General features: G+C 36.3%; 2 protein-coding genes across 3 annotated transcripts; one reads left to right on the top strand and one right to left on the bottom strand.

Annotated features, from left to right (window-relative positions):
- The first annotated feature begins 5,207 nt into the window (after positions 1-5,207).
- LOC118439139 (zinc finger BED domain-containing protein 4-like) lies at positions 5,208-8,831 on the top strand. Its single transcript, XM_035860189.1, has 5 exons — positions 5,208-5,259; positions 5,364-5,806; positions 5,894-6,207; positions 6,289-6,622; positions 8,502-8,831. The coding sequence occupies exons 1-5, from the start codon at positions 5,208-5,210 to the stop codon at positions 8,829-8,831; spliced, it is 1,473 nt and encodes a 490-aa protein (XP_035716082.1).
- A 1,175-nt stretch (positions 8,832-10,006) lies between these two features.
- LOC110860360 (sodium-dependent multivitamin transporter) lies at positions 10,007-17,091 on the bottom strand. Of its 2 annotated transcripts, XM_022109399.2 has the most exons (11): positions 16,836-17,091; positions 15,954-16,088; positions 15,653-15,841; positions 15,240-15,394; positions 15,014-15,154; positions 14,283-14,620; positions 13,832-13,914; positions 13,463-13,534; positions 13,224-13,393; positions 10,778-10,866; positions 10,007-10,145 (listed from the first exon to the last, which is right to left on the bottom strand). In XM_022109399.2, the coding sequence occupies exons 1-11, from the start codon at positions 17,037-17,039 to the stop codon at positions 10,033-10,035; spliced, it is 1,689 nt and encodes a 562-aa protein (XP_021965091.2). In that variant the 5' UTR covers positions 17,040-17,091; the 3' UTR covers positions 10,007-10,032. The 2 variants fall into 2 exon arrangements, with proteins under 2 accessions (XP_021965091.2, XP_035716161.1); XM_035860268.1 differs by lacking the exons at positions 10,007-10,145; positions 10,778-10,866 and adding an exon at positions 11,246-11,617.
- Between the last annotated feature and the right edge of the window lie 2,741 nt (positions 17,092-19,832).

Here is a 19,832-nt window from a genome sequence, read left to right as displayed (position 1 = left end):
GAATATACAAAAATGTTTAAATAAGTATTATTTCTACCATTTTGTTTGTGAAGTATGTACGTAAATATTTTGGATAGTTTTACAAAAATATTGTACATTTTGTAAATATATGTATCAATGATTTGAGGCGATATTTTTTGCTCAAATATATGTATCTATTATGTACATATTGTGTAGATTTTCATAAAAAATTCAGAGCCTTAACTTCAAAAATTTCAACTTTGTTAAAGTAGGTATTTATTTAGATATTTCATAAATATTGACACTTTTTCCATTAATATTGAACATGCATTTCAGCGATTTTTCGTAAATTTTTATCCGCCCACTGGTCATGCATAACATTGTCTACGTTTAAACTTAACAACATTAATTAAAGATTATAGTAACTGCAACATTTTCTGGACATATATATGCAAATACATATGTACATACATATTTATGTATAAGAGAAGAGATTTCTTTCAATGCACGTAAATAAATTGCATAACTGTGCACATACGTCATTCCGCCTGAGTTCAGCGACGCGGCCTTGTGACAAGAGTCAATTACTTGACATCAGTCATGTTAAGCAATTGACTCTCATATTTATGCTGGTATAAAATCATTTTCCGAGAAAGAATTAAGGGAACATGCATAAATTATGTCACACCAAAGCTGAGAGATTTCTAGACCCCCATTCCCCCCTTAATTATGTGTCACATAGACCGCTGGACCCTTCCTCCCCCCCTCCCCTCATGTGACATAATTTATGAATCGTCCCTAAAGTGTGCATATGTTTATTACCTTGACCATTTAGAGATTCTTAAAGAAGCAGGTCTATATGTATAAATACTTCAATGATATGGTTTACCCACACTGTGTAGGCTACACACTATAAAATAATGTTACCCTTTTGAAAAGTAACACCGGTCTCAAATCTTTAAGTGAACGCTACTAAACTTTACTCTTAACTACATTAACATTAGTCTGGACTTAAATAGTATAGTGTACTTAATTAAAAATTGATGGTGAATTTATGTACCCTTTCAAAACGGTTCCGCTATTTTTAAGAGTGGTCAAAATCTCTCCAATTCATGCAGAAGTAAATTACCGCAAACAAACAAGTTCAAGTCTGAGTATCTATATAAAAAAGGCATTAAAACTTATTAAAACACCACTAACTGTCTGGACATGACTTCAATTCTCTGCGAATACAATAGTGTGTATGTATGCTTAATTGAGTAAAAATAACAGTTCGACAGTAAGGCTATTATACATACATATGTGTGTGCGCAGAATTTAAGGTCATTGAGTCCGTTCATGTGGTAATTAAGTGAAAAAAACGTTATAGCCAATCGTTGTTCCCCTGACAATGTCATAGGCTCATTCCATTTGTAAGCAACACGTTTGATCGAGTACCAGAAAATAGAGGTGCTAAACCCTGCTCCCTGGTGGTGGTTGCCTGGCCATGTATTTTTCTCTCTTTTGCAAGAGAACACTACACAACTCACACTTTGTCAATGTTCCCTGCCACGTAGGAACACAGAATTATTTACTACTGTCTACACAAGCAGTCCATGTTAATTTTACCTTTTCGAAAAATTGACAAAACTCCAAGACGGACAAAAATCGCGTGGGGTTTTAAACTTTTTTGCTTCCTCAGGCCCAAAGGCGTCGATTGGCTTATCTCTCAATGAGCGATTCTTGTCCGTCTTCTCGATAATAGAGTTTTTAAATACATTTCAAATTTCAGATTTTTTTGAATTTTTAAATTTTTAAAAATTTTTCATAGCAAAGAATGATCAATGAATGAAATCTGTAAATGTAACCTACCCCTTTGAACCAACACTTTCCCGACGAAAGCATTTTCAATGCATTTGCAAATTTTCTTTTAAATGCTATATCTTTGCGAAAAAAATTAATTTTCAAATTTTGATTTTTATGATACGTTTTATTTTATATCATGCAACTATGATACTATTGTGGACAAGACATCAAATATGGGTGCGACGACGATCATGTGGGTTCAGATGGAATGAGCCCATACATATGTTGACTTGGGTATTAAAAGAAATTCGTCAAACGAAAAACTAGGGTGTGCTTCATGTTCAGTTGTTAGTGTACATATGCCAGCAATAAAGTTACCGTCAAATTCGTTACTCTATCAAAATAGTTGAGAAAGTATTTCATTTCAACTCCATTGTGTATGGTTTGGACCGATTTTAGATATTCGAGACATATTGAATTTGGTAGCATAGAATCCAATAACCGACGCCGTTGCGGGACTCTTCTATTTTGCATGCGCAGCCCCATCAGAAAGGTTCTCGACAGGGCCCCAATTTTTGCAACAACATAGATCACAAAAAATTCAATGATCAAGGAAAATAGCCAAATCCCTATGGCACCCGAAATGAAAATTAACGATCTCCCGCCATTAATTTGATTTAGCACCACGAGATGGGCGCAAGTTGATAGAACAACCGCAATGAAATGATCAAGGCGCGGTACTACAAATTCCACAAACAATTCTTCCTCAATTATGGTCATGATACGAAGCACGTTGTACATTTTGATGACCGCCTGGAAACCTAGACCACCGCGAAGTTTGAAATTTCCTCGATCCCTTTTTTCAGGAGTAAGAAATATCATCCACACGTAGAGAGAGACAATGCTGCAGCCAATAATCAGTACGCAAATCCCAATCGTGGCAATCATCGAAGTAACGCCAAGCGTGCTGAATATACCGAGAGTAATTTGGATCGAAATTGGTACGATGGGAGGGTATATTTCGAAATTGTGGACAGCGAGGAACATGGTGTATAGCGGATTCCAGCGAAGGAAAGAACAAGAGGCGATCACAATTGGCCCAAGGAAGTTTAATATGCCGAAAAATAGATTAGGGTAGCGATTCATTTGCCTGAGAGCGGAGTCAAGGTCGTCCCCTCGTTTGTAGTCCGGGTGAGGAATCAAGGCTGAAACAAGAAGGGGTTTTTTAGTTGGTAATGGGATAGTTTTCAAAATCGTTTGTCTAGTTTCTAACATAACCCGACATAAAAAAAATCTAGACTAAAAATCTCCTGTAGCTTCTCAAGATTTATAATTATTTCAAACATAATGATCACACATTTTTACAAAAGAATATGACTAGCTATTCAAAAAATCATACATGAATGTGCAAAGCATCAATTAATGTACAAAGATTAACTATTGAGTGGAGCCTGAGTAATTTCCACCCTCAAATTTCGATGTCCTTTGCATATGTTTCAGTATCCCATTAGTGAACAGGAACCACCAAGTGTTTTAACCGCATAGCCACATTTGCACACGCCACACCCAACGAAATGGGTAAAAAACGCGGAAAGATCTGCACTTGAGGTTTTGGCCCCTTTGAGGTGGAGTTGCGGTCACCACTGGCCGCATGGAGTCGGCTTCTACACTTTTACTAAATTCATTGAGCCTCACAAAATATCTAGAGGACACCAAAATCTGGCGCTGACAACCTTCGACCTTTTACTAAGACTATAATGTATTTTGGAAATACCATATTAATTAAATTTCTACGTTTTACCATTTCTATCTATTTCTTACCAACCTTCCAACTTCCTCTCCAAATTTAGATGGACTTCAAAGTAGTTGAGGTACTTCTGCGGGCCAGATGGGCTCATGAGAACCCTTGCGATGCAGAGGTAGCACGGAAGAATAAAGCTGACCAAGTATGTAAGACAAAGCGTTGACTTATAATTTTTTCCTCCGCGTGACGTCGACAAGTGGTAACATCTGACCCACAATGCGGGAAGTATGAAGAATGCGGCAAACACGTTCAATTTTCGAAAGGCTTGTTTATGCCAATTTCTTTTCGGTTGTGTAACTCGAGAAAGCTTTGGGTCCCATTCCAAATAGTAAGTCGTGTACAGGGTTGATCTCTGTGTAAAAAGGACGGCGCTGCGAAGGAGACTTTCAAACCTAGGTTCTAACATTGTTCAATTCCTGGAGAAAAAGATTTCACAACTGTCCAAATGTAACTGAAGGTTTGCAATCAATTTGTTAGGCAACGATGGATGTGCTATTAGCATTCCAATCCAAGAGCACCTTGACTAATTAAAGCGAAACTATGACCTTGTAGGTTATTATTTAACTTACAAAAATATGTAATGGGTACAAGTTTATTACAAGAATATATTTACATATTTATATATGCAAGTAATATATAAGGCTCCCAATCCCTTATGCAACTTTCATCGAGACTTTCAATATCTGATTTCTGGCACTTTCTCTGAATATGTATCCAAATTTCCATACCCAAATTTCCATACCCAAATTTCCGAGACCCAAATTTCCATACCCAAATTTCCGGGAATCCTTTGTACACTAAATACGTGATCGTAATTTTCTGCACTTTTGCATTAAGTTACATTTGCCTCATAGAAAAACAATTGCTAGCTGCTGGGTTTAATCAAGAGAAAAACTGAATTCAAATTTTCTTGAAATCGAGGACAGAATTAGGGTACCAATGTACAACGTAGGCGAATGTTGTGGCCTTAATGAGCAATTATGTAAGTATTTGCTTATTAACCTTTTGGTTGATCGATCATCTTTTTGTGGGTCAGTTGAAGAGGTGAGCAATTGTTTCAGACTCGGGCCATTAAGTACCTCTTTAATTACCCCGGTTTAGTTATTACTTTCAATTATTTTTTGATCCTCGTGTAGGAAAAATGTGTAGGGAGTTATACATGGTTATACATGGCCAGATATAAGTAGGAGTTGTTCTAATGCTCCAATGTTCTAATTAGGGTTGCCGCGGGTAACGGGTCGGGTACCCGTTACCCGCATACCCGCACGATATTGCGGGTACCCGTTAGTGTGCGGGTAGTGACTACTACCCGCACGGGTACGGGTATTTCAATTTTTACTTTTTTACACTGCCTTGCACGGGAGTTGCTGTTCAAATCATTGTTACAGAGGAGGCTACTTTTGATTTTACAAGGGTTTACTTATTTTGCCCCGTATATCGCGCTTACCAGGAAAATATCCATTTAATTTATACCAGTCATCACATGTATTTCTGATTTTTAATTTTTCTGATTTCCTCGCAATTTTTAATCTATAACTGAGGTAATTTTTTAATAAACAATGTTTACTAAACATCATACATAAATATATGTAATATTTAATCTAAAATATTTCACTATTATTTGAGCATTTATTATTTACTTTAAAATACAGCGAACATGGCATCATCATCGAATGGGAATTCAACTGAATCAGAAAATGCTGTATCACGTAGCTCAGCTGTACTTCTGCGACAGGGTTAAATTTTACTAGCATAAAATGGGTCCTTTAATTTGTAGATTGCTATTTTTATACGATTTTAATTTCTGAATTAGCTGGCGTTTCTAACGCAAAACGCAGCGGAGTTTGGATGTGGTTCAAAGAAGATGAGGAAGATAAAAACAAGGCCAAATGCAATCTATGCAGCTCCCCAATTTCATGCGGAACTGAAGATAGGAGAAGTACGTCCTCAATGAAAAGGCATCTTGACGCAAGACATAAAAAAGAGTTCAAACTTGCATTTCCAAAAGACGACGTGGAATTTGAAGAGAAAGAAATGGACGTCGCATTTACTTCCGCTGCTAAAAGACCAAAAATGACGCAACAAACTATTGAGGAAAGTTTGCAAGCCACAAAACTGTGGGATATCATGGACCCTCGGGCAGTCAAAATTCATTATGCCATCGGAGAGATGATTGCTGTTGACGTTTTGCCATTTAATATTATGGATAAAATTGGCTTCAACAATTTTTCATCAATAATTCAGCCACGCTATAAGGTCCGACTCATACGCAAATTTCCTAAAATTATGAAAGTATGTATATAATAGCAGAATTAAATATGCATTTCTATTTAAATCTTAAAGGTTCCAGGTCGGACGTTCATGAACACGAAAATCGTACCAGATATATATGCACGCTCCAGACAAAAAATTCAAGAAGCGGTTGATCAGGAACCTTGGATTTCCTTTACAACAGATATTTGGACTAGTTCATGTAACAATTTCAGTTTCATCAGTTTTACCGCTCACTTGAATTCGGAAAGTTTTTCAAACCACCATGTCGTCCTGAATTGCAAATATTTTCCGGGCAGTCATACGGGCAGTACTATCGAAGGAATTTTAAATGAGATCTTGTCTGAGTGGAATATTGAAAAATCTCGCGTTCATCTCCTGGTCGCGTAGGTTCCAAAATTAAATAATTTTGCATTGTTCTCTCTTTAGCCTGAAATATGATTTTAATTTTTGTATATTAAATTTAGGGATAGTGCAGCAAATATTGTCAAGGGGATAAACAATGCAGATCTCGCTCTGGTGCCATGCTTTTCTCACAAAATTCAGCTTGCGTATCAGGACTCAATTCGGGCTCAGAAAACTGTCAACGATCTCATTTCAAGAGCAAAAAATATCGTTTCAAAATTCAACCAATCGCCAAAAAATTGTGAACTTTTGAAGGATAAACAGAACGAAGCAGGACTGATCCCTAAAAAATTACTGCAGGATATAGCGACGAGATGGAACTCCACATTTTACATGTTAGAAAGGATGAATGAACTCAAACAGTTCATTGGGGCTCTCTCTACGGAAATAAAATTCGCAAATCTCAGGAGGGGAGCTTCACCACCTGCCCCTCTCAGATCTTGATGTGCTTTGGATATGTGGTAGTGTCCCATGAGTGTACTAAAACCCTGAAGTGGTTTGACTCCATGGCCACAGTTACGCCCGCCACACCCACTCAAAGGCGACAAAAACACGAAAAAAGCCCGGTTTTCACTTGTTCAAACCCTCGCCAAAAATCCGATTTTGCTCGGATTTTGGTAAAATTTACCTTTTTGTGATCCCAGATACATGTGTGATAATATCCAATAGATATCTCAACTTTTTTGAAATTTTGAATTTTTTCGAATAACTCATCAGCCCGAAAATGCTCGAAAATTTCGAAAATTTCAAAAAAGTTGAGATTGCTACTGGATATGATCAAACAAGTATCTGGGATTACAAAAATGTAAATTTTATCAAAATCCGAGCAAAATTGGATTTTTGGTGGATTTTTGAAGTTGGTAACTTTTGTGGTTTTCATCCTTTTGAGTGGGTGTGGCGGGCGTAAATGTGGCCATGGAGTCAAACCACTTCAGGGTTATAGTACACTCATGGGACCCTACCACATATGCAAAGCACATTAAGATCTGAGAGGGGCAGGTGGTGAAGCTCTCCTCCTCAGTAGCCATGAGTGGAATCTCTTGCCAGGAATCATTGCGTTATTGAAACCGCTTGAAGAAGTAACAAAGGTTATTAGTTCCTCGGATTGCATCATATCAGAGGTAATTAAAAAGCTACTTAAACTAAGGAGGAGAGTACGCCAACCTGATAATGACAGATCTTGATGTCCTTTGGATATATGGTAGTACCCCCTCTGAAAGTAAAAAGTGTGAAGCGGTTTGATGCCATGGCCAAATTTACGCCCGTCACACCCCTTTGAAGGCGCGCCCGATGCCAAACTAGCTGCACTAAAAAATTCGCCAAAAATCCAATTTTGTTCGGATTTTCATAATAGTTACATATTTATGATCCCAAATAGTTGCTTTATCATATCTGACATCAATCTGAACTTTTTTGGAATTTTGAATTTTTTCAAGCCATGCCCTTTTCAGGAAATATTCGAAAATATTGAAAATTTCTGAAAAGTTAATTTTGCAACTGAATATGATAAAGCAACTATTTGGGATCATAAATATGTAACTATTATGAAAATCCGAACAAAATTGGATTTTTGGCGAATTTTTTAGTGCAGCTAGTTTGGCATCGGGCGCGCCTTCAAAGGGGTGTGACGGGCGTAAATTGGGCCATGGCATCAAACCGCTTCACACTTTTTACTTTCAGAGGGGGTACTACCATATATCCAAAGGACATCAAGATCTGTCATTATCAGGTTGGCGTACTCTCCTCCTAAATAACATAGTATTCACCTATTTTTTTCGGGGAAAATAATCCAGACAAAATATTTACAATCGAATACTTTGGTGAGAAATTGAAATTGGGGCGAAAACCGAAATATTTCCAAACTTTTTCTCTAAAAAACCCGGGATATTCACTTCCAAAACTTTATTAAAATAAAACCAATTACAAATTTCAAGTTTTCATTTTAAAATCAATTAAATATCCAATTAAGCTTTAAAATTTTGTACAACTGGTAGGAGCTAAGAGAAATTATAAAATGCAAATCGGAATCTACGAAATAAATAATTACAAAATTTTAAATTGATGTTTCAAATTTCACCGTAAAAATTTTTCGATTCATCTGACCGAAAGAAATTAACCACATTTTAATCGAGCCAAATAATTTTCGAGGGGAATGTCGGTTGAAATCGAGGCATTTTTTTTGTTTTCGCCCGAAATATTTGTTTCACCCGAAAAACATTAGGTGAATACATAGCTTAAGAGCCAAAATAAGAGTGTTTTTACAAACCAAACTTAGGTGATCCCCAATGTGAAGACTCTGTTGAGATATTATGGAAAGCAAAACCAAATGGATTTAGGACTAAAAACATTCAAAGCTGAGCTCCTTAAAAATTTGAAAATTCGATTCATGGATTTGCAAGAATTAGATGTATATGCATTTGCTACTTTTCTTGATCCCCGATTTAAAATTAAGATGTTTGATGTCACCAGCCATGATATTATGAAGTCAAAATTTACGAAGTTCGTAGTGGATACCGAACTTGGTGAGCCCCATATGGAAACACAACGGAATCCACAAACAAAGAGCACGCCAGATTATCAGGGACCACTCAATATTGCAGATTAAGTTCACGTGTCATATTGGAATTGCTTGGATGAAGAAATGGAGGCTAATAACCCTTCACAGCCTTCGATGACTCGTGCCGATGACAAGGATACCGACAAATTGAAACTCATGTTGGAGACCGAGATAAATTTTTATATTAGTATCCCAACCTTGACATACAGACCTGGAACCGAAGAGCAAAATTGTAATCCTCGGAAGTGGTGGAACGAAAATTCATCGAGACTTCCTTTACTCCAAAAATACGCCAGGAGATTCTTGTCAGCTCCAGCAACAAGCGTATATAGTGAGCGCCTTTTTTCCGAAGCAGGAGAAATTTACGACAATCTCCGGACAAAATTAAGTCCAGAAAATGCGGAGAAATTATTGTTTCTTAAACATAACTTGCCTACTTTGAAATTTCAATATTAATTTAGCTACTCAGACAAATATTTATGCAGGACTGAAAATCTCATAATTTGTTTCTGTGGGCTTAAAAATGATATACCATTTAGTGCAAAAAATTTGAGCTATAAACTAACATTTAATAATAATTGCAATAAATCAATCCGGTCGTTGGGCTAAAATGCCAGCAATAAGGTTATCGTCAAATTAGTTACTCTCCAAAAATGAATATATATAGACAGTCTTGATATTTTAACGTATGTATATTTCAGTTTTCGAATTTTCGCCTCGGTGCCGATTTTAGATCTCAAACCTGTTTATTTTTGGCGAAAAATTCCTGTGGGCGTCAGTAAAATCGTACACGGTCCAACCGAAGCTAATTATTCTTCAAAACGCATGCCACAAGTTCACAAAAAATTATCCACGAAGTTTTTTTTTCGAAGCCTTAATTTTTTTAGCAAAATAATCCTGACCTTTGACCTATCTGCGAAATTAAAAATCGGCGATGAGGAAATTGTCGGCAGATAGTTTTGACATTATTGTAAGGATTCTCAAAGTTGCAACGTTACGGCAACATGTCCAGATAAAAATTTTGTCATCGTAGCTACACTTTTGTTACATACTGTAGATGTTCCGATACTGAATCATACCTCAATTTTAGGGGAGCAAAAATATAATATTTCTTGAAAATATGAAATTTCCTGCATAAATTGCATTTTATTTATTATTATGTGTTTTTATGCATTTTTGTGCATTATGCCATGCATACAAATAATTTCGTGAGCACAAAAGGAAACACTGATACATAGCGTACAATTTATTATATTTTGTCGCCACTTGAATTGTTTCTTGGGTTATTAATCCTCACAAATTTTCGTACTGCTGGGTGTAGATATTTCACATCCGTGCAAACCCCTTTGGAGCTGGATCCCACTGTGACAAATTTGATTGAAATTATTATTTATATCCATACGTCGGATATGAATGAAAAATGACTTTTTCCATTTATTGACCTACAGTGGCCAAACTTTCTGAGAATGTTTATAGTCACTAGTAGGTCACGTAGGTTAAAGCATATTTTCTCATATTTGTCATATATTCGGGTTTTGGGATATATTCATATTCCCGATCATATTTCGGGCTCTTTTCATTCATTTTATCATTTTTGGCCAAATTCTAAGATTTGGCAATCAAATCGACAGAAAATGAAAAAAAATTCTGTTTTCTCACAATGATTCATTGTGAGAAACTTTCAGAAATTTACTTTCACTTTCGCCGAAGGTAATTTAATTCATTGGGAATTAATTAAATCACCCCAGAACTTGTTTAATTGAGCATTACAGGAAAATATATCAAAAAATTAAGCCACAAAATTAAAAAATAAAGTCATTTTTGTGGTCATATTTTTGGGATTTTTACGGTCATTCTTCATTCATATTTTGAGGTTTTATCGGTCATTCATATCCGAAGTCTGTATTATATCATACTAAATATTTATATGTACATATTTAGATGTGTAAAATGGATATTAAGGTATGTATTATTTTTATATCATTAAAACGCACCTGAGAATAGTAGTCCCATAGTCACCGTTATTATCGCAGCCACGAGAGAGTAGAGAAGATATGAAAGTTGGAATATTTTTTCTGCCCAGCTAAATACATAAATACGTTTGGAAATATGTAAATCATTCGTAATAACAACGCTTGGATTACACCCATCTCTTTTCAATGAGGACATTCATCATCAGTACGCATTGTTAAATAGGAACGTTTGCCAAAAAAATTCTGTTCTCAAAAAAATGTTCGTTGCATCATTTGCAAATTTGTGTATCCTCATTTTGTTTTTCAAAGTTACACTTCGTATGTGAACAATACTGTTGGGGATGTTGTTTCCAATTTTTAAAGGGTTTGTGTGAGTTTAGTTTTTAAAGTCGTGATGGTATGGACTTGTGCTTTTATGTGACTTGAAGACGATGGATAATTGTGGGCGTAAGTGTGTGTGACAATGAGGCAGAGTGAGACTTGGAAATATTTAGCTGTACCACAATTTTATGTCTGATTTAAGTGAGTACTTGAGTTACACTGCATGATTATTATTACAAAATTGACAAAATGTACCAAAATGTAGAGAATGGAAGAAACTCCCACTAATTAGGGAGGTATCACATAAATAAAATTGAATAATGACCCTTAAGGCATGTACATACTTGACATTGACTCGCTGTGTTAATTAATGCATACAAAAGGTTAGTTTTGAACTTAAAAGGAAAAGATTAAAATAATATTTAGTCAGAAATAGATAAGTCGATACTAAGAATGATAAAATTAAACCGAAGGTAAGAAGGGTCTGGTCACGTACAAACTTATGAAACTGAGTTAATTTTACATGAATCTCAACAAATACTGAATACCCACAAAGAAAAAAGTACGCTCTAAGAAACCCGGTAACTAAGGTATTGCCAGGCGGAGTATCTACATAGAGCGCGATCAGGAAAGAAAGAAACTTTTGAAAAATGCCTGTAAAATCCGAAAAACCTAATTAATTCCAATGAAATTTTCAGGGATTATAAACATGGTATCGACCGTTCCATTTCTTGCTTCATACGGTCCATACACCCCCATCCTTCCTATCTGGTGAATTTATTGTCTCGCGGTCCCCATAAGTGCTTTGCCACTCTTTCTCGCCACCTCTTTTGAGGTGCGTGACAAAATCTGACGGAATCCTCCCAAGTTTTTGGCTGGTTTTGATCGACGACTATATTCTCTCTTGCATAATGCCCAAAATCGTTGAATTGGTCTTGCCCGAAAGACGTAGGGAGCATATTCCTTTTTTGCAACAAAATCGATTTTTTCGACCGCGGGTAGTCCAGAACAACTTTTGAATAATGACATGTTGCTGTGTCCGGTCAGAAAAGTACATTACGATTATTGATAAAGGGTATCAAGATCTTATTTACACAATCGTTCAAATATCTCTCCGAGGACATGGTGGCTGTGGTCACGAACGGCTTTGAGACGTCCCCCAATGAGTCCAATGCTTGCCCGATTATGCGCTTTGTGGGGAATTCTGACTTCGGCGTGTATTTGAAGGAATCTTTAAACGTTTTCTTATTAGTACATGAGTAGTACTTCCTCCCAGGGACTTGATCTGGATCAATCGAGCACTTGGTCTCATCATCCACGACCAGAATCACGGGCATTTTTTGCTTCACTCCTTTTTCAGCAATCTGCCGAGAGTTGGGCTTTGCTCATTTTTGCTGACCTTGGTTGTACTTTGGTGCAGGGGTCGCCTTATAGGATTTGACCCCCAACTTCGTAGGTTTAATGTCATGTAAACTTAATTTTGCTATTTTCAATTTGTAGCCCAAATTACCATCTGATATCCAAAGTTTATTTTGGTATTCCTGCTGAAGTCTGCATATCAATTTGGGGGTCGCTACACGAGCAGGACGATTTTTTGATTTTTTGATTTCAGCATTCCCTTTCTCCAAATACATGTCTAAAACTCTGAAAATTGTCGTTATATAATTTTTTCATTTTTGAAGTGGCAATAAACCATTTTCCGAACGCGCCCGCACACGTTTTCGTAGTAGTGGCAAATCTTTTTTTCGAGTTGTTCTCGATTTTTTATCCTCATTTTTGAACCAGTCGAGATATCAACTTCCGGTTTTCTGATTTTGGTAGTCAATCGGTTGGACTACAAAACAATTGAGTTCCAACCCAGTGACAATTTTTCTTTCATACAAATAAATATATTTTTCAAAGGTTTCTTTCTTTCCTGATCGAACTCTATGTGACTCTACTGCATGGAAATTAATTTATTATTGAGTGGTAAACAATTTGTTACCAAACCGGTAATAACCCTGGTCGCGAAATTTGAAAATATTACCAGTTGGTAACTAATTTTCTAACACTCAATAATAAATAAATTACCAATTCACATATGTAGATACTCCGCCTGGTAATAATCCAGTTACCGGGTTTCTTGGAGTGTAACATAAATAATTACCTGTCCATTTCTTCTATTGGTTCTGTTCTGGACTTGATCATTGTAATATTTCCTTGGGGACACTGATCAATTGAGGTCGGTAAGTGTGGCAGCGTCTTCTTTTTTGCGAAGGCCGTTAAACTAAGCAACATCATGGATCCCAGTCCGATTACTAACCCAATTGTTGCACCCTACAAATACCCATATTTACATAATTCATAAATAAATAAATATGGTGGAAATGTAGATAGATTATTTACCTTAGCATTTGCTTTAGGAAAGACCATCCCTACAATAAAGACGCCATAGATCGCCCCCGCAGTTGCACCAAACTGGTTAAAATTTGTTTTATAAAATTAAACTGACAATGGAGATCGACCAGCCAATGGTCTCAAATTTTGACGAAATTAGGATCAATCAACAGATCACAAATTTAGTTGATACGATCCCACAATGGTACGATCCCACAATGGTGGAATCGTGTACAAATTTCATAGAGGTTTTTTTCAATACCAAGTTTCTAAGAGTATACATAGAGGGATCGAATCGTTTGCAAATTTCATATTAGTTAAATCAAAATAAGCTGGGCACCTTGTTTAATAATCGAGATAATAACAATTTTAACTTACCGCTGCATACGTGGCGGAGTAAAGAGCTCCAAGATTTTGGGCAAGAAATGCCAACATAATTATCAAAACGCCGTAGAGAAATCCTAAAAAAATTGCACCGTAAAAAATAAATTCTGACGCTTAAAAAAATTAACAAAAGATATCCATGCATTGCATACATACATACCTTTTCACTTTCATTCATTTGACTGATTATGAGTGAATGAAAAAAATTATTGTCATTTGAATGAAAATGATTCCGTCATTTCAGATGAATGAATGTGAATGAAAGGATTCTTCACTCCTTTAATTTTTCACCCTATGCTTAATACATGGGGCAAAGTAAGAAATGAAGCCAGATGAAGTGAAATGAATTGAGTTTGAAAGAAAATGAATGAATGTGAATGAAAATCTTCACTCAGAAATCTGGAGGACTGAATTCTGAATGAAAATTTTTAATCTTTCAGTTTACCAATGACTCGTGTCGTATTTGCTTGTGAAGTTGGTGTCATTTCCGCAAAGAGCTTTCTCCCCTTAAGGAAGTCTTCCCACGTGACGGCAGCCAGAGAATTGAGCGCGGATGAGACCGAGGACAAAACCGCGCTAAGTATGCAGGCCGTGAAAAGACCCAACATTCCCGGGATCGAGGCCATCTCTTCGACCACAAAGTAGGGCACGATCTGATCAACTTTCTTAATCTTGTTGAGCTTGAAGGGATCACAGCCGTCGTACATGGCAAAAATTGAAATCCCAGATAGTAAACAGAGACCAATGGTGAGCAACTTGAAAGGGACGCTGCACAGGATTACGCTTAAAGAATAAGTATTCATTGATTAATTCATAATAATTTAAATATTGTCGAAAAATGTACACTCTTAAAAAAATGTTACGCTTTTGAAACTTAAATACACTTTAAATAAATTTTAAATGAGGTATGCAAATCATGAAGTCATGCAAGTCATAAACTTGATAAGGTGTAAAGTTTACCCTAGATATTTAGTTACTATCTGTCCACGGCAAGTTGAACCCGGAGATATGGGAGACTAAATTCCGTTCAACGTGAATAAGCATGGGCCGGGATTTAGTCTTCCATATCTCCGGGTTCAACTTGCCGTGGATTGACTATAAGTTCCTTATTCTAGCATTCAGATTGCATTTACTTTTCTAAAGGGTAACATTATTTTTTAGAGTTTGAAGTAATACCTTTTTGCCTTTGCAAGGGTAGGCATGCTGCAATAACGTTGGACTTGCAGCTGCTGTACGGCTGGTTGTAGGACTGCATAAAATGTCGACCCCAATAGAAAATTCCAGATATTGTGCCGCATAAATGGATCAAAAGTTGTGCTGGGTAGATTGCGATTTAAGTTAGTTTTCACTACAACGCTAAATTATTCACTGAGAAATAAATCTTTTCATTTACATATCTTACTCAATAAAGTTGAGTCTTCCGCCATTATTTGCACGTCGGAAGGCTTCCCCAACGCCGCCAACGGAGGAAAATCCCTTTATCACGATGGCCACCATTCCCACCACCATCATGACAGATTGGAACAGATCTGTAAACACGACGGCTTTCAGGCCACCCTAAAAAATGTGTGAAATTTAATCGCATTTAAGATATCCAAATAAGGTTCCAACGTACATTTGTGTTACCCTTCCGATAAGTGAATACATATGCACATTTTTAATTTTAAATTAAGTAAATTGAACAAAATCCACAGTAAATTTTACCCTTTATGAAGTTAATTTTGCTTAATATCGAATTCAGAGTGAATTTACATTCATACTTTTCAAAAAGGCTAAAACACTCTTTAAGGTGCATTGGATTTTTTAATTACTTACCACAGACGTGTAAATAGTGCTGCACAAGCCGACGCTCAAAATTGATAGCCAGACTGGAAATGAGAGAAATGCTTCCAAAGCTAAGGATGGTGCGTATAAGATAACCGACGAGAGGGTTATCTGTTGCAAGATGAATGTGAAGCTGGCCAATTTTCGGACCAAAGTTGAGTCGAAACGGTGTTCCAAATACTGCCCGAAAAAACATACATATTTAGTTGATGTTTTTCCTCCTGTATTACCTTCATTCTTGGAAATATTTGAAAATCTTAACACGTGTATTTGAGCACGTGTACCTAAATACCTCATTTATGCTGGTGAGCTTCATTTTGTAAAAGTATGGGACGAAAATAAATGCGCTACACGCCACTCCGATTGCAGACACGATGTTATGTATGATAATTTGTCCGCCAAAGGAATACACTTCTGCAGGATACCCCTAATTTGACAAAAATTGAATGTATGTGTAATAAAAATAACAATATTATAAAATAAAATATACTGGGCGTACTGACGACAACTTCTTATTTCGCATCGCAACTCATTTAGTAAACTTGCGAAGATCAAAATATTTCTGTCGTGAGGGGATTCGCAAAATATGACTTCGCAAAACTCTCTTATCTCGCAAATCTACAGAAAAACACCGATTTTGGTATTGTTTCCATGAATATCTGTAATTTCTCTTGCAGAATTATTTTGCGAAATATATTTGCGAAATAAGGACATGCTCAATTGCTGGATAAATTTGCGAAAAAAATTCCATGGTTTCCCAGTAAATTTTTTGCGACATCTTGCATATCTCGCAAAACTTCGCAAGTTATGTTGCTATGCTCAATTTGCGAGACATGCGAGATATGCAAAGGTTGACGTGAGTATGCTCATTGTGTATAAAATTGTGTATAAAATTTGGAAATAAATGTTTTTCAACATAAATGTTTTATTCAGTTTATGCCAAATTTCCCTTATTAAACGGATTTATTAATTGCGAAAATGAATAATACACTAATTTCATCATGAATATTATGTATGTGGATAAGAATTTACGAAATATTCATTCATTGAAACATTATCAAAGTTTATTCATTCATTATTCAGAAATGTGTGGAATAATGAATGAATAATTTACTTCTTTACATTTCGAATGTATTTATAGTTTTAATACGTATTAGTTAATTAATCTCCTCACCAGGACGGTAATGGCTGAGATGTACGTGGCCATGACGGACGCTGCGACCGGCAGGACGGCCATGTTCCTGCCCCCGACGAGTAAATCCTCGTTGGACTTGTTGCCCTTGAGGGCGTAGTAAATTCCGATGGCGAGCGACGCACCCAACGTGGCTGCGACCACGACCCAGTCAAACCAGTGGAATAGGTCTCCTCCCAACCACATTTTATTTTTAAGTTCAAAATCACAGAGAAACCTGAGAAAGCTGGTGCTCAAAGTAATCTTAAATGTACAATGAGATGTATGTAATTATGTAGAATGTGATATACATATTTTCTCATCATCAGAGCACGGATATGCATTTCTGGTAAATTTTTCTAACTTGATGAAGACCAACGGCCAAACTTTACAGATGCGTTCCCCAACTCATACCGATTACAAAAATTCAAAATGTTTACATACATACATATATTGCATCAATATTTCTTAGTTTATTGCGCACAAATTTACAAATTTTTGCCGTTACATACATACCTGTTTATTTTTTTTTTCCTTCATCCAACATTCATTCACCGCGAAAATCAATTTGAATTATTCATTCATTATTCATTCATTCAATGAATAATTCATTCATTCATTCGTCCAATGTATTTAACATAGGGCAAAAAATGAATAAATACAAAACCAATTCATTCAGTTTGAAATGTTTAATTATTCATTCATTATTCATGCACTCAATGAATTATTCACTCATTCATTCTTCATTTCGTAGTAATTAAATGAACGTGAACAGGTATAGTTATGTATTATTTAAAAAAAATGCACCTAAGTATTTTTTTGTTTAAGAAATACGTGCACTTCATAAATATTTCAACGTTTTGAAGCGAGCTTTTTTTTCATTGAACAACTTGGCCCAAAAAAATAAAAAATAGAGACTTGCTTAACGTTTTTTTGTACTCAAGTACATACATATTTCATAAATACTTTGGCACCTTTCCCCATAAATATTTTAATATTTGTTTCAGCGACTTTTCCTCAATACATAGCCGACCTTTGGTCATAAGCTTGTCTAAATACATTTAAATTTAAGTACGTTTGTATCAGCATTAATTCAAGTTTACGGTCGATTAATTAAAGATACGGAGATGCATACCGATACATACATCACAGATTTCGTTTAATACATTAGAACATAAATATGTACGTCATTCTGCACGAGGTCAGCAACGCGTCCTTGTCACAAGATTCAACTCCTTAACTTGACAGATGTTTAGTAATTGACTCTCATGTAAATAAGATTAGGCTTCGAAATGAATGCAAACTGTATCTTTATTAAATTGGACATTCCAAGATTATTTAACAAACAGGTTTATGGTTCAAACGTACTTATAAATAAATAATAAGGGAACGTCCACATATCACATCATCATAAAAAATGCCTGATTGCTTACCATTCATCCACACCTCTTGCTCATTTTAACCTTAATCCTAGATAAACCTTCTTTACGACATAACTTGTGGATGTTCCCAAATGGATTCAGCTCGTGCAGCAGTGGATTAAATAGGCAACGTCAACAAGTTCGTCTCAGGCGTTCAATAAAGTTTCATTCCAATAGTACAGACTTAACTTATCCTAAAACGTAATCAATAAGGGGACGTTCATAAAATATGAAACGCGAAACTCGGGATTTTCTTTTCCCACACTCCTCCTTTAAGATGTGCAACATTCGAACGATATCATTGGATCGGAGAACCCACGTCGCCTTACATAATTTATGAACGTCCCCTACATGCCATCATTAGTCAGAATTGTATTTAATTACGTCAGTTTGATCGTACATTTAAGATCCACAAAAGAAATTCGGCGAGTTCTGCTAAATGTCGAGGTTACGTATGATGTGAACAAGTTTTTATGAGTGTCTTGGTCTTCAACTGGCAGTCGTTGGTACATCATGTGAATTTGATAATGATAAATGACGTAGCTAATTGATCTCTCGGGTATATGTTTTGAAATGTGATAAATATGACAAATTCAGAGAAATAACGTGTTAATTTATCACCCATCATTAATGTACAAATGCCAACAATAAAGTTACCGTGATATTAGCTACTCTGTCAAAATAGTTGAGAAAGTATTTCATTTCAACTCCATTATGTATGGTTTGGACCGATCTCAGAAATTCGAGACATATCGAATTCGGCAGCATGGAATCCAGTATCCTACGCCGTCGCGCTACCCTCCTATTTTCCTTACGCAACCCTGTCAAAAACGTTTTCGACAGTGTCCCAATCTTTGCAACGACACAGATCGCATAAAACTCAATCATCAAAGAAACAAGCCAAATTACTATGGCACCAAAGATTAGAATTAACGATCTTCCACCATTCCTTGTAATCTGAGTAAGCACTAAGAGATGGGCACCAGTTGATAGAACTACCGTAGCGAAATGATGAAGTCGCGGTGCCACGAATTCGTCAAATAACTAATTCTCAATTAAGGTCATGACACGAAGCGTGTTGTACATTTTGATGGCCGTCTGGAAACTTAGACCACCGCGAAGTTTGACATTTCTGCTATTATTTTTCTCAGGAGTAAGAAATAGCGTCCAAACGTAGAGCGATGCAATGCTGCAGCCAATAATGAGAATGCAAATCCCAATCGTGGCTATCATCAGGGTAACGGTAAGTGTGCCGAAGATTCCGAGCGAAATTTGTATGGAAATGGGAACAATGGGAGAGTAAATTTCGAAATTGTGGATAGCGAGAAACATGGTGTATATTGGATTCCATCGAAAGAAGGAGAAAAAGGCGATGAAAATTGGTGAAATGAAATTTAATATGGCGAAAAATATGAGCGGATGACGAGTCACTTGTCTGACGGCAGAGTCAACATCGTTCCCTCGTTTGTGGTGGGATAGGGGAGTCATGGCTGAAATAAGAAGGTTGAGTTAAAGTAATCTCTTGAATTTTGTCTGAGAATTATGTGTATTTGGCGAAAAATGGTAGGTTTTTAAAGGG

This window comes from Folsomia candida, unplaced genomic scaffold (assembly GCF_002217175.1).
Source record: "Folsomia candida strain VU population unplaced genomic scaffold, ASM221717v1 Fcan01_Sc031, whole genome shotgun sequence".
NCBI classification, from domain to species: domain Eukaryota; kingdom Metazoa; phylum Arthropoda; class Collembola; order Entomobryomorpha; family Isotomidae; genus Folsomia; species Folsomia candida.
This window is presented reverse-complemented; position numbering and strand designations above follow the sequence as displayed.

Coding starts and splice junctions, on each gene's coding strand:
- LOC118439139 (XM_035860189.1), top strand. CDS start 5,208: ATGGCATCATCATCGAATGGGAATTCAACTGAATCAGAAAATGCTGTA. Junction 5,807..5,893: donor TAATTCAGCCACGCTATAAG/GTCCGACTCATA, acceptor TAAATCTTAAAG/GTTCCAGGTCGGACGTTCAT. Junction 6,208..6,288: donor CGCGTTCATCTCCTGGTCGC/GTAGGTTCCAAA, acceptor TATTAAATTTAG/GGATAGTGCAGCAAATATTG.
- LOC110860360 (XM_022109399.2), bottom strand. CDS start 17,039: ATGTGGTTGGGAGGAGACCTATTCCACTGGTTTGACTGGGTCGTGGTC. Junction 15,155..15,239: donor GGAAGACTCAACTTTATTGA/GTAAGATATGTA, acceptor CAATCTACCCAG/CACAACTTTTGATCCATTTA. Junction 10,867..13,223: donor CCAATAGAAGAAATGGACAG/GTAATTATTTAT, acceptor TTATGTATTTAG/CTGGGCAGAAAAAATATTCC.